This window comes from Leucoraja erinacea, chromosome 7 (genome assembly GCF_028641065.1).
Source record: "Leucoraja erinacea ecotype New England chromosome 7, Leri_hhj_1, whole genome shotgun sequence".
Lineage (NCBI taxonomy): Eukaryota > Metazoa > Chordata > Chondrichthyes > Rajiformes > Rajidae > Leucoraja > Leucoraja erinaceus.
This window is the reverse complement of record NC_073383.1, coordinates 30427190-30440726: the sequence shown is the minus strand read 5'-3', so window position 1 is coordinate 30440726 and position 13537 is coordinate 30427190. Positions and strand designations below refer to the sequence as shown.

The following is a 13537-nucleotide window of genomic DNA, read 5'->3' as shown; positions in this document are numbered from 1 at the left end:
ATAATAATTTTTGTGGTGTAGTTGGTAAAGTACCTGCCCGGGATTTTCAGAACAAAAAATCCAAAAGTGAGAAAGATTCTTCTCTGGTTTTAAGAACGCAAAACATAGAATAGTACCCTATAGGTCCTACTAGTTTGCATCCGTGTATCCTTTTCGTTATCACACCTTCCCCAGCCAACAACGGGTCATTATGGGCTCCACCCTTCCTGAGGTCATCTGTGGCCTGACCTGATTTGTTTTGGCCTTTTCTCGCCACCAGTTCCACCCACCCTCACCCCTCCCCACCACTTCTATCTTTCAGTTTGAAGAAGGGTTCCAACCCAAAACACTCACCTATTCCTTTTCCCCAGAGATTTAGTTTAGTTTAATTTATTATTGTCATGTGTACCGAGATGCAGTGCGAAGCTTTTTGTTGCGTGCTTTCCAGTCAACGTAAAGTCTATAAATGATTGCAATCAAGCCACCCAGAGTGCAAATAAAGTTTTAAGAGTGGAGCGATTGTAATGTATGATCGTAGTTCCTCTTCTAGGACCATCTCGCTGAGAATAGCCTGACTTTCGCACCATCTTGCAGGGTGTTTATCTTCTAATGCTAACGGGGTGGCACAAGGACGCAGCTGTTAGAGCCGCAGCCTCACAGCGCCAGAAACCCAAGTTTGATCTTGATCTCAGGCACTGTTTATGTGAAGTTTGTACATTCTCCCTGTCTGCATGGGTTTCCTCCAGGTGCTCCGGTTTCCTCCCACATTCCAAAGACGTGCGGGTTTGTAGGTTAATTGACCCTCTGTAAATTGCCCCTAGTATGTAGGGAGTGGGATCACGTAGATCTAGTGTGAACAGTTGATCGATGGTCGGCTTGGGCTCAGTGGTCCCAAGAGCCTGCTTTAAATGTTGCATCTTTCGATTCAATAATGTTCTTTGTTAGTGGCATGTGTAGCTGCATCATTGTTAAAACATATTGTGAATTGTTTCCTCTGTATAGAAGAACAGCTGGCATTTGCACCTTGGTTCTTCTTTCAAGGAGCGGAGTATTTGTTCTTTGAAACCGAAGGCAAGTGGCTGGCAGCGGTTGTAGCCTGCAGCCTGATGGGAAGCAACTTGGTTTCCATAACGACCCAGAAAGAACAGAACTTCATTCAAAACAGGATGTCAAGGGTAAGGTGAACTCTGAAGAAGTTTCACATTGGAGCAGAATAACCAATGATATCACAGGTCAAGTTTAGTTTGGTTAAGTTAGGTTTGGGTAAGTTTGGTTAGGTTTAGTTTGGGTTAGGTTTAGTTTGGTTAGGTTTAGTTTAGTTTAATTTTGGGTTTAGTTTAGTTTAAGGTTTCGTTTCTTTTAGAGATACAGCATAGAAACAGGGTATTCAGCCCACCAAATCCATGCTAACCAGCATTCACCCTGCACACACTGAGCACTATCTTCCCCACAAGGAACAATTTCCAATTTTGAAAGGTAATTAACCTCCAAACCTGTACGTCTTTGGCGTGCAGAAGGAAACGCCACTCACAGGGAGAACATTCAAACTCTGTACAGTCGGCACCTGTAGTCAGGATCTACTCATATAAAGAATATAACGTTTACAGCAAAATAAAGTCAGTAAAGTCCAATTAAAGATAGTTCAAAGGTATCCAATGAGCTAGATGGGAGGTCGGGGCCGCTCTCTAGGTGGTCTTGACCTCCCAACTACCTCTGAATCAGATCGAAGTCTTGAAAACACAACCTGGATCACTTTTGTTTATTCAATTAAACAGTTAGGAATGTGTCGTGGACTAGAACATAGAGCAGTACAGCACAGAGAATGGCCCTTCGGCCCACAATGTCTGTGCCGAACATGATGCCAAGACCAACTCTTGTCGGAGCAGACGCATTGAGCGGAATGGCCTAATTCTGCTCCCTATGTCTTATGAACTTGCATTTTGATGACCAGGGAAGAGACTTGAACTTTATTTCACCTTTCATCACAGTGAGGAATGTGTAGGAGTCACTGTGGTGGATGTTCATGTTAAAATGTGTTTTGGGTGATTTGATGCTTCTATTTGTGTGACTGACTTGGCAAATGAAATTCCTCGTATGTTGCAAAACATACTTGGCAAATAAAGTACGATTCTGATTCTGATTCTGTTACCTCTTGGCTTTTTTTTGGACTGATTATTATTTGATGTTGCCATGTTCCAGAAAGCAGACAAAAGGGAAGTGTTTTTGCAGTATTTTTTCATGAAATGTTTAATGTTTTCCACAGCTCTTAGCAAATGGGCATGAAAAGTGGTGGATTGGGTTATACGCAGAAAATCCCAAAACTGGATTCCGGTAAGGATGAACAATCAAAACATTTTTTGAAACATCCTTTATCAATTATTCACGATTATTATCCAAGGAAATGCTTCATTTGTCTCCAGCTGGACAGATGATTCACCTTTGTATTACAACAACTGGGATGTCAACTATCCGAGCCTTTTACACAAGCGTAGTGGCAGATGCGTTTATCTGTCATCAAAAACAGGTAATTATTCCATTAAACCAGTCAATACATTTGCAACTTTACTGTCTGGTGAGATAATTGTTCTAGTTATAAAATGGGAGAGCACTAGGTGTCGGTCGTTAAGATGGAGCGATAGTTAAGAGATGCAAGGCGGCACAGCGGAAGAGTTGCAGCTTCACAGCGGCAGAAAGCCCGGTTCGATCCTGACTACAGGTGCTGTCTGTAGGGAGTTTACACGTTCTCCCTGTGACCATTTGGATTTTCTCCAGGTGCTCTGGTTTCCTCCCACATTCCAAAGACGTGCAGGTTTGTAGGTTAATTGGCTTCTGTAAATTGTAATTTGTCCCTGGGTTGCGGGAATGTGCTACTGTGTACGGGGTGATCGCTGGTCGGCCCAGATTCGGTGGGCTGAAGGGCCTGTTCCCACACTGTATCTTTAAAGTCTAAAATCTAATATCATAAGTCCGCAATTACACACGTCACATCAGTCTGCCACAATATGGAAAAATATTGCCTAATTTGAAAGCAAAATGCTGGAGGAACTCAGCGGATCAGGCAGCAACTGTGGAGGGAATGGACAGGCGAAGTTTCTGGTCGGGACCTTTCTTCAGGCTGTGGAGGGAAACCTCACTTTATACTTCCATCTGGGAATACCTGTGTCATTGTCCTTAATTTAGGTACTATTCCCTCCACAGATGATACCTGACCCACAGAGTTCTTCCAGCACCAGGGCCGGCCTTAGGAGATGCGGGGCCCAATTGGGAAAAATGTTCATAGAAATATAAATAAATAATTATAAATGAGTCACGTGTCGTGAGTAATATGACAATTCGGGGGAGAGTTCCTTTCACAGCGTGTGGGGAGTCCAGCCAGGGGTAAAGTTGCGGGGAGGGCAGGAGCGTTGAGAAGGAGGGGGTCGGGTTCTTTTACAGCCGCTTCCCACTTTACAGCCACTTCCCATCAGCTGCTAGCAATGAGGGATAGACTTGGCTATACCTCAGTACAGCAACATCATTCTTGATGTTGCTGTACTGAGGGATAACAAAGTCTCTCTTTCTTGGCTAACAGCCTAACCTTCGGCCTCCAAGATGCAGGTACATTTTCTAGCAATGTTACACAATTTTTGAGATTTTGAAGATCAAGTCTGCAATTTATCCCACCAGATAAAGCATAAAAAGAAGTTTAATTTGACGTCTAATTCACTTTCATATCACATTCATTCAATGTGATCATGGCTGATCATTCATAATCAGTACCCCATTCCTGCCTTCTCCCCATATCCCCTGACCGCTATTTTTAAGAGCCCTATCTAGCTCTCTCTTGAAAGCATCCAGAGAACCTGCCTCCACCGCCCTCTCAGGCAGAGAATTCAACACTCATCACTCTCTGTGTGAAAAAGTACTTCCTCGTCTCCGTTCTAAATGGCTTACTCCTTATTCTTAAACTGTGGCCCCTGGTTCTGGACTCCCCCAACATCGGGAACATGTTTCCTGCCTCTAGCGTGTCCAAGCCCTTAACAATCTTATATGTTTCAATGAGATCCCCTCTTATCCTTCTAAACTACAGAGTGTACAAGCTCAGCCACTCCATTCTCTCAGCATATGACAGTCCCGCCATGCCGGGAATTAACTACGCTACACTCCCTCAATAGCAAGAATGTCCTTCCTCAAATTAATGGACCAAAACTGCACACAATACTCCAGGTGCAGTCTCACTAGAACTCTGTACAACTGCAGAAGGACCTCTTTGCTCCTATATTCGATTCCTCTGTTATAAATGCCAACATGCCATTTCTTAGCGCTAACGGCAGGTGCTCGGGAAACGTGGTAACTCGTGAAGATTTTTCAACATGTTGAAAAATGTCCACGAGTAAAATATACTCAGGATGTAAAGATTTGATACTTTTTAACACGTAGGCAAGTCGAAAGTTATATTTTATTTCAAAGTGGGAATTTGAGGATAGGGACAGAGATGCTACACAGAGATTTTAAGCTCTTTGGTGAACTCGCACAGTGGGACAGGGCTTGAGGCAGCATCTATGGAGGAAGGAAATAGCCGTGTCTGAAGAAGGGTTTAGTCCCAAAACGTTGCATATTTCCTTTGCGCCTCACCCGCTAAGTTTCTCCAGCATTTTTGTCTACTGCAGAACGTCAATGATTCCGGGAATGCCGAGAGAGCTAGAGAGAGAGGTGGGAAACGGGAGAGAGAGAGCGCGCGCTAGAGAGAGAGAGGGATGGAGAGAGCGAAAGACAGAGAGACACAACGTGGGTCGGTAGGTAAATTAAATTACTAACCTGCTGCAGACCAAGAATCTCACCAAGAAGAAGTCCTCAATCATGATGGTCAGTTTTAAGAAATTATCAGTGTGTCATTAATGCATCGATCTACATTCCTCAGTAAATGTAATTATGTTTTGAAGAAGTGTTAATGACGCCGCGTGAATTGTATTCAAAGGAACGCAGCGTCATTAATACTTCTTCAAAAACACAATTACATTTACTGAGGAATGTGGATCGATGCATTGATGACGCATTGGATAACTACTTGTTAACTACTGGCTGTTAACAAGTGCTACAGTAGCAGTTAACACATTGTTTGTGTCTGATGGCTGTGCAGCGCTTCTTATCTATGTTCGTTTTGTAAAAAAATCCGTATGGCGAATGTTTTTAAAAAAAATCTTTATTTAACAAAGCGAATTTGTATTTCCATATGAAATACGGAAAATTACCGGGCCCCCCTTGGGCGCGGGACCCAATTTGGAAAAATCGGTCCAATTGGCCTAAGGCCGGCCCTGGGTATATGGAATAAGCTGCCAAAGGAGGTGGTTGAGGCAGGTACTATAACAATATTTAAAAGGACAGCTATGTGGACAGGAAAGGTTTGGAGATATATGGGCCAAACGCAGGCAAATAGGACTAGCTTAGATGGGGCATCTTGGTTGGCATGGACAGATTAGGCTGAAGGGCCTAATTCCATTCTGTATGACTTTATATGACATCATTAAGTAGACATTAAGTTTATTACAGTACAATGTTTTTTCAATTATGCACCAGAGAATTCTTGTTGGATGGGGCCACTTGGTTGGCGTGGACGAGTTGGGCTGAAGGGCGTTTCTTTGCTATATGACTCTATTTAGTCTGCTGAAATGTAGCATTGCACAGGGCTTCGAGCTCTAACTAACCGGGCCTGATACTGCATCCTTCTAATCTCCTAAAAATGAACATTCTGACTTAAAGATTAGTTTAATTTGACATCATGTTTGACACAGACACTGTGTGCTGTTCTTTTCTATGTTCTATTCCACTGTGTCAACTGTGTAATCTGATTCAGTGAATTATCTGGAAATTGGAAAATATCAACAGTTATTCTGAGTAACTAGGAAGGAATGGCAGATGCTGGTTCACACCGAGGATAGGTGCAAAATGCTGAGTAACTCAGCGGGTCACATAGCATCACTTGGAGTAAAGGAATAGTTTACGCTTTGGGTTTCAAAGGTCCAGTGATATGCGAATTACCAGACAGCCATACTAAAAAAGCAACGAGACACACAACTACATAAAAGTTAACATAAACATCCACCATTGCGGATTCCCCACAATCCTCACTGTGATGGAAGGCAATAAAGTCTAGTCTTCTTCCCTCATTTATCTCCCGCGATTGGGGCAGTCGAACCATCCGTCGGGGCAATCGAAGCTCCCGCAGCTGGCGATCAAAGCTGCCGTGTTGGGGCGATCAAAGCTCCCACAGCCGGCAGTTGAACCTCCAGGGCCGGGACCATTCGAACCTCCCACGTCGGGGCAATCGAAGCTCCTGCATCAGGGCGGTCGAAGCTCCTGCGGCTTTGAGTTCCCGAACTCCGTCTCTGACCAGAGACCATGGGCTCCACGATGTTATAGTCCACAGCCACCCGCGGTAGAGCTCGGAGGTTGATCCCTGGCAAAGGGATCGCAGGCTCCATGATGTTAAAGTCCTGCACACTCTCGCGATGGAACTCTCAAAATCGGTGTCCAGCAAAGGTCGCCAACTCCTCGATGTTAGGCCGTATTGCGGACGGGAGATACGATACAGAAAAAAATGCATCTCCGTTGTGGTAAGAGATTAAAAACGGTTTCCCCCAACCCCCACATAAAACAAGCTAAAGAACACTGAAAACACACATATAACACGTACTAAAAAACAACAAAGAAGAAAGGGACTGACAGACTGTTGGCGAGGCCCTTCTTCAGACTGAGTCGGGGATAGGGAAACAAGGGGTATGAAAAGGTACAGAACAGATCAGAGCGAATACCAATCACCAAAGAGCCCACAATGGTCCATTGTTGGCTGTGGCGGTCATGATAATGAGGGGGTACAAACAGTAAAACTAGCAGGACAATTAGGGTGGGGGAGGGATGGAGAGGGGATGCAAGGGTTACTTTGGAGAAATCAATGCCACTGGGTTGTAAGCTGCTCAAGCGACATTTGAGGTGCTGTTCCTCCATTTTGCTTGTGGCTTCACACTGACAGTGGAAGTGGCCCAGGAAAGAAAGGTCAAGTATGAGGATGGGAAGCAGTGTTTAAATGTTTGGCATTTCTGAATAAATGTGGTTGCAAAATTTTACCAGTTTCCGTAGAAACGCATTGGACACACCAGGAGTGGGAATTTCCCGTCCTGACCTGCCCTGGCCTCCATACTCCATCAGTCTGAAGAAAGGTCTCGACCCTCAATGTCACCCATTCCTTTTCTCCGAGATGCTGCCTGTCCCGCTGAGTTATTCCAGCATTTTGTGTGTACCTCTGAATGACAGAAGCTGAGATTAAGGATGGGCACCTCCTAGTCTGATTATGTCGGAATGCCGTACAGTAATTTTACGCTTGTTTGCATCTGTACCCACAGGGCGATGGGGTGACAGCAAGTGCTTTCTGTCTCTTCCTTTCATCTGTAAACGTCACAATATATCACTCGTAGAGGTTCCAACGGTCGACCGTTACCTGCCCGACATCTCGTGCCCAAAAGGATGGCTTTATTTTGAAAATAAGGTGATTTTAGCTGTAGAATATTTTTGACAGCTGTATTTTGTGGACTAAACACAAAGTCTTAACACAGACTTTACAGAATGGAAACAGGCCCTTCGGCCCACCGAGTGCACACCGACCAGCGATCATCCTGCACACTGATGCCCCTGTCCCACTTAGGAAACCTGAACGGAAACCTCTGGAGACTTTGCACCCCACCTAAGGTTTCCGTGCGGTTCCCAGAGGTTTTTGTCAGTCTCCCCGCCTGCTTCCACTACCTGCAACCTCTGGGAACCGCACGGAAACCTTGGGAGGGGCGCAAAGTCTCCAGAGGTTTCCGTTCAGGTTTCCGAAGTGGGACAGGGGCTTAATAGGGACAATTTACAGTTTTACCAAAGCTACAAACCTGCACATCCCTGGAGGAAGCGGGAGCACCCAGAGAAAACCCATGCGGTCACAGGGAGAACATACAAACTCCATACAGACAGCATCAGTAGTCAGGATCGAACGCTGGTCTCTGGTGCTGTAAGGCAGCAACTCTACCACAGCACCACCGTGCCACCCATTAGGCTGAGAATATATATTTAATTGTGAGACCAGTTAAATCATTATTGCAACTTTCATTATTTTAAGGCAACAAGCTCCCTATTATATATAGAAAATTAAATTGCAACTGCTATTTTTTGTCTTAACAAATGGTGGTTGATTGATTGAAAGATACTGTATGGAAACAGGCCCTTCGGCCCACCGTGTCCACGCAAACCATCGGTCACCCATACACACCAGTAATCCCACCTTCTCATCCAGTCCCCACACTAGGGGCAATGTAGAGGCCTATTAACTTACAAACTTGCACGTCTTTAGGATGTGGGAGGAAACCGGATCATGCGGAGGGAACACTCAGCCACAGGGAGAACGTGGAAACTCCACACAGACAGCATTCAGTTCCAATGCATGGTGTCACCATCCAATATAATGTGTTAAAAGTCAGTGATATTAGATTGATTTCTCAGCGGTAGATTCTACTTTTCATAGCTAAATTGAACTGCACTTAGCATTTTCAGAATAATTACTTGTGATTCAAAGATTGCAGCATAAAGAAATACTTTACTTGTGGCTTTTGTTGTTCTTGTTACAGTGTTTCCTGGTTTACGTACCAAAGGACAAGAGACAACTAAAGCATTGGTATTCCTCTCAAATGTTTTGTACAATACATGGAGGCAACCTCGCTACAATAGAAAATGAGATAGAACAAGGTAATTAAAAGTGGCTGCAGGTCCACCAGTGAGTTTTCGGCACCCTTGGTTCCAGAGCCTTGCCCGGATTATCCGTTTTGCCAGACCAACAGAGGTCACGTAATAATGATACAACAATACACCTCTGACCCACTAATCACACCCTGCTAGAAACTTCAATAAAACAAATATTAAATGTGCTTACACTTGACAACATGACTGCCACTTGGACCTTACTTAGAAGCCATGGCTAGGGTTTAATGTAAGCAAAATAAGTAAAGGATTGCACAAAACCGAGGGACCGCCACCAACAACTGCAGATGTAAGCAAATAACTCTTTTGGGATGGAGGGACACGTCTCGAAAGAGTGCGTGCCACAAGCAGCGCCTTCTGTGGCCGCCCAGGGAATTTCAACTGTTAAATCTAACAAAGATTTAGATTTAGCTCCCAGGGCTAAAGGAATCCAGGGATATGGGGAAAAAGCAGGAATGGGGTACTGATTTTAGATGATCAGCCATCATCATATTGAATGGTGGTGCTGGCTCAAAGGGCCGTATGGCCTCCTCGTGCACCTATTTTTCTATGTTTCTAACTTGCCCAAGCCGATCAACATGTTCCATCTACACTAGTCCCACCTGCCTACATTTGGCCCATATCCCTCTAAACCTGTCCTATCCATGAGCTTGTCTAAATATTTCTTAAACATTGTGATAGTACCTGCCTCAACCACCTCTACCAGCAAGCCGTTACATACACCTACCACCCTTTGTGTGAAAATGTTCCTATTAAATCTTTCCCCCCACCAGATTAAAGGAGGTGCCAGACCATCAGTTGCCAGAAAACCAGTGGTGGACCTGTAATATAATTTAGATCTGTTTTTGGTTTAATTGTCTGTGCCTAAATTAAGGACAGTGACACAGGTATTCTCAGATGGAACTATAGAGTAAGTTACTCTCCACAGTCTGAAGAAAGGTCCCGACCCGAAGCGCCGTCTGTCCATTTCCTCCACAGATGCTGCCCAACCTGCTGAGTTCGTCCAGCACTTTCATTTCTGCTCATGATTCCAACATCTGTGGGTCCTTGTGTCTCGATTTCCCTCCACTGATGGGACGTGATCCCAAGCCTGGAGAGTTGGTTCCACAGTCTCCAACAGTTTACAGAAGCCAATTAACCTACAAACCTGCAAGTCTTTGGAATGTGGGAGGAAACCAGAGCTCCCGGAAAATATACATGCGGTCACAGGTAGAACGTACAAACAACGTATAGACAGCAACTGTCATAGAAACATAGAAACATAGAAATTAGGTGCAGGAGTAGGCCATTCGGCCCTTCGAGCCTGCACCGCAATTCAATATGATCATGGCTGATCATCCAACTCAGTATCCCGTACCTGCCTTCTCTCCATACCCCCTGATCCCCTTAGCCACAAGGGCCACATCTAACTCCCTCTTAAATATAGCCAATGAACTGGCCTCAACTACCCTCTGTGGTAGAGAGTTCCCAGAGATTCACCACTCTCTGTGTGAAAAAAGTTGTACTCTCATCTCGTTTTTAAAGGATTTCCCCCTTATCCTTAAACTGTGACCCCTTGCCCTGGAAATCCCCAACATCGGGAGCAATCTTCCTGCATCTAGCCTGTCCAACCCCTTAAGAATTTTGTAAGTTTCTATAAGATCCCCCCTCAATCTCCTAAATTCTAGAGAGTATAAACCAAGTCTATCCAGTCTTGGTGTCATAATCAAACCCAGATTCTCGCGCTCTGAGGCAGCAACTCGAACTCTGTACTCACTGTGCCGCTTCTGGATAGAAAAGTTACAAATGGAAAAATACTTACCAAGACTATGTTTCAGGTTAGTCCTGACCCGAAATGGCACCTGTCCATTCCCTCCACTGATTCTACCTGACTCACTGAGTTCCTCCAGCGATTTGTGCTTTACTTTTGTGTTTTGGTCTGGAATTGATGACTTGTTTGTCCTTATGCATGACGGTAAGCAACAATTATTACTGCAGCCATTGGCAGTGAAGCCTGAGATTACATTATTTTCTTTTTTAAATTTACAGCGTTTTTAACCATCCAGCTCCTGGAAAGATCAACTAGTGTGTGGATAGGTCTGCACAGTGATAACTTTGAACGGTGGGTGAATGGGAAGCCTGTGAAGTATACAAACTGGTTACCCAATGAGCCAGCGCGAGATGCTGCAGATCCTTATGATCCCGTGAGTTTCTTTTAAATGATTTGTCCCACCCTGGGTCCCACCTCTTCCTTTCTGTTCCTACACCTATTTTACTATGTTTCTAACTTGCCCATGCAAGGTACAGAAGCTTGAAACCACCGCCAGACTCAGGAACAGCTTCTTCCCCTCTCTTATCAGACTTCTGAACAGTCCTTCCATAAGCTAGCGTACTGTCCGATTCACCTCTACCCCATTGCAGACATTGGATTCAGATTCAGATCAGATTCAGATTCAATTTTAATTGTCATTGTCAGTGTACAGTACAGAGACAACGAAATGCATTTAGCATCTCCCTGGAAGAGCGACATAGCAAACGGTTTGAATAAATAATAATAAGTGTCCGGGGGGGGGGGTGGTGATTGGCAGTCACCGAGGTACGTTGTTGAGTAGAGTGACAGCCGCCAGAAAGAAGCTGTTCCTCGACCTGCTGGTTCGGCAACGGAGAGACCTGTAGCGCCTCCCGGATGGTAGGAGGGTAAACAGTCCATGGTTGGGGTGAGAGCAGTCCTTGGCGATGCTGAGCGCCCTCCGCAGACAGCGCGTGCTTTGGACAGACTCAATGGAGAGGAGCGAGGAACCGGTGATGCGTTGGGCAATTTTCACCACCCTTTGCAATGCCTTCCGGTCGGAGACAGAGCAGTTGCCATACCATACTGTGATGCAGTTGGTAAGGATGCTCTCGATGGTGCAGCGGTAGAAGTTCACCAGGATCTGAGGAGACTTTGTCTGTGGAATTGATGCACTACAATGCTGAGAACGATATTCTGCACTCTGTATATTTATATTTATCCCTTTTGTCTACCTATTGTACTTAAACAGAGACACAAAACGCTGGAGTAACTTGGCAGATTAGGCAGCATCACTAGAGAAAAAGAGTAGGTGACATTTTGGGTCAGAACCCTTCTTCAGACTGAAAAAAGGATTCTGACCCAAAACGTCACCAACTCTTTTTCAGGTTTTATAATTTACTTTAATCTTAATGAAGAGTCCAGACCCGAAACATCACCAGTCCATTCCCTCCACAGATGCTGCATGACCTGCTGAGCTCCTCCAGCACTTTGTGTTTTGTTTATGATCCCTCCATCTGCAGTTCCTTGTGTCTCTACTTCCCTTTCTTTTCTTCTTTTTCCATCTCAGGCAGATAGATTAATAATCAACGTATGTTATACGTCCTTTTCCATCCTTTTGGCTCACACCTTCCGTCTTTTCATCTCTGGCCTTTGGCCAACCAGCTGCCGATCAAACCTCCCCCTCACCCGCATCAACCTATTACATACCAGGCTTTGTTCTGCACCTCCTCTCTTCCCACTTTCTTCCCCATCTCCCCCTTCCCCCCCCACTACAATCAGTCTGAAGAAGATTCCGACCCAAAACAGCACCTACCAATGTTCCCCAGAGATGCTACCTGACCCGCTGAGTTATTCCAGCACTTTGAGTCACATGTTATAAACCTGCAGATTTTCCCCTGCTTTGCAATTACACGTTGATCATATTTCCTCAACTACTCAACTCCATTTCTTCCCTCCCCTGGAACAACTCCGTTCTGTGCTCCCATTGCTCCGTCTCTACTGGTTTGCCTCCAATAACAATTTATTTTAACCTACCTGCATCTCTGCCTTACTCCTTTCTGGAACATGCTTTTCCCTTTATTGTAGCTAATGGAGTCTTTCACCATCTCATCCACCGCCCATACATAGAGTTATACAACGTGGAAACAGGCCCTTCGGCCCAACTTGCCCATGCCGACCAACATACCCCACCTACAGAAGTCACACCTGTCTGAATTTGGGCCATATCCCTCCAAACCTGTCTTATCCATGTACCTGCTTAAATGTTTCTTAAACGTCACGATAGTACCTGCCTCAACTACCTTCTCCAGCAGCACATACCATACACCTACCATTCCTTTTGCGACAAGGTTACCCCTCGGGTTCCTATTAAAGCTTAATAGGATCTTAATTAAATCCTATTAAATCTTTCCCCCCACACTTTATACCACTGTTCTCACTCCTTCTGGCAGAGCAACATGAGCAAAAGGTAATTCCAGCATTTTTTAAATTTACTTGCAGACTTCCGAACACAATAACAGCCCTGTTTTACAAGAGGAGGCAAAAAGGTGTGCGTTATTGTCTAACAGTCATGCTCATCATTCTACAGGGAGGTGGTACACAAGCATTTGCAATACAAATCGGTATGGTTTTGTTTGTCAGAAAGCTCCAGGTAAAGTGCTTCAACTAAATTGTCAATCCGATTTTAAAGGAAAAAGAAATAAATGAAGTAATATATTTAACGTGCCAAATAGAAACAATCTTTTAATTCCAACACTTGGAAATTGATATCCCAAAGAGATCATGTTAACCATTGAGCTTTATCTGTGATTTACTATTGTATTGTTCATCGAGGTTTAAATCTATGTTTGTTTATTTCGAAGATGCAGAGATTTAAATTATCATTGAGTGTGTGAAATGAATCTATTCTAGCAGAGTCTGAAATCTTGATCACCTTAATTTATAGATCCTAGTTTTATAGATTATAGCTTTATACCGAAGATAGACACAAAGTGCTGGAGTAACAGCGGGTCAGGCAGCATT

At 44.4% G+C, this 13537-nt stretch overlaps 1 protein-coding gene across 1 annotated transcript in view; it reads left to right on the top strand.

Moving 5' to 3' along the window:
* The window catches only part of pla2r1 (phospholipase A2 receptor 1), a 70690-nt gene that overhangs the window by 40046 nt on the left and 17107 nt on the right, over positions 1-13537 (top strand). Inside the window, 7 exon segments of the mRNA XM_055638126.1 lie at positions 982-1154; positions 2243-2310; positions 2400-2503; positions 7359-7501; positions 8616-8733; positions 10774-10928; positions 13016-13166. Coding sequence (XP_055494101.1) covers positions 982-1154; positions 2243-2310; positions 2400-2503; positions 7359-7501; positions 8616-8733; positions 10774-10928; positions 13016-13166 — 912 coding nt within the window.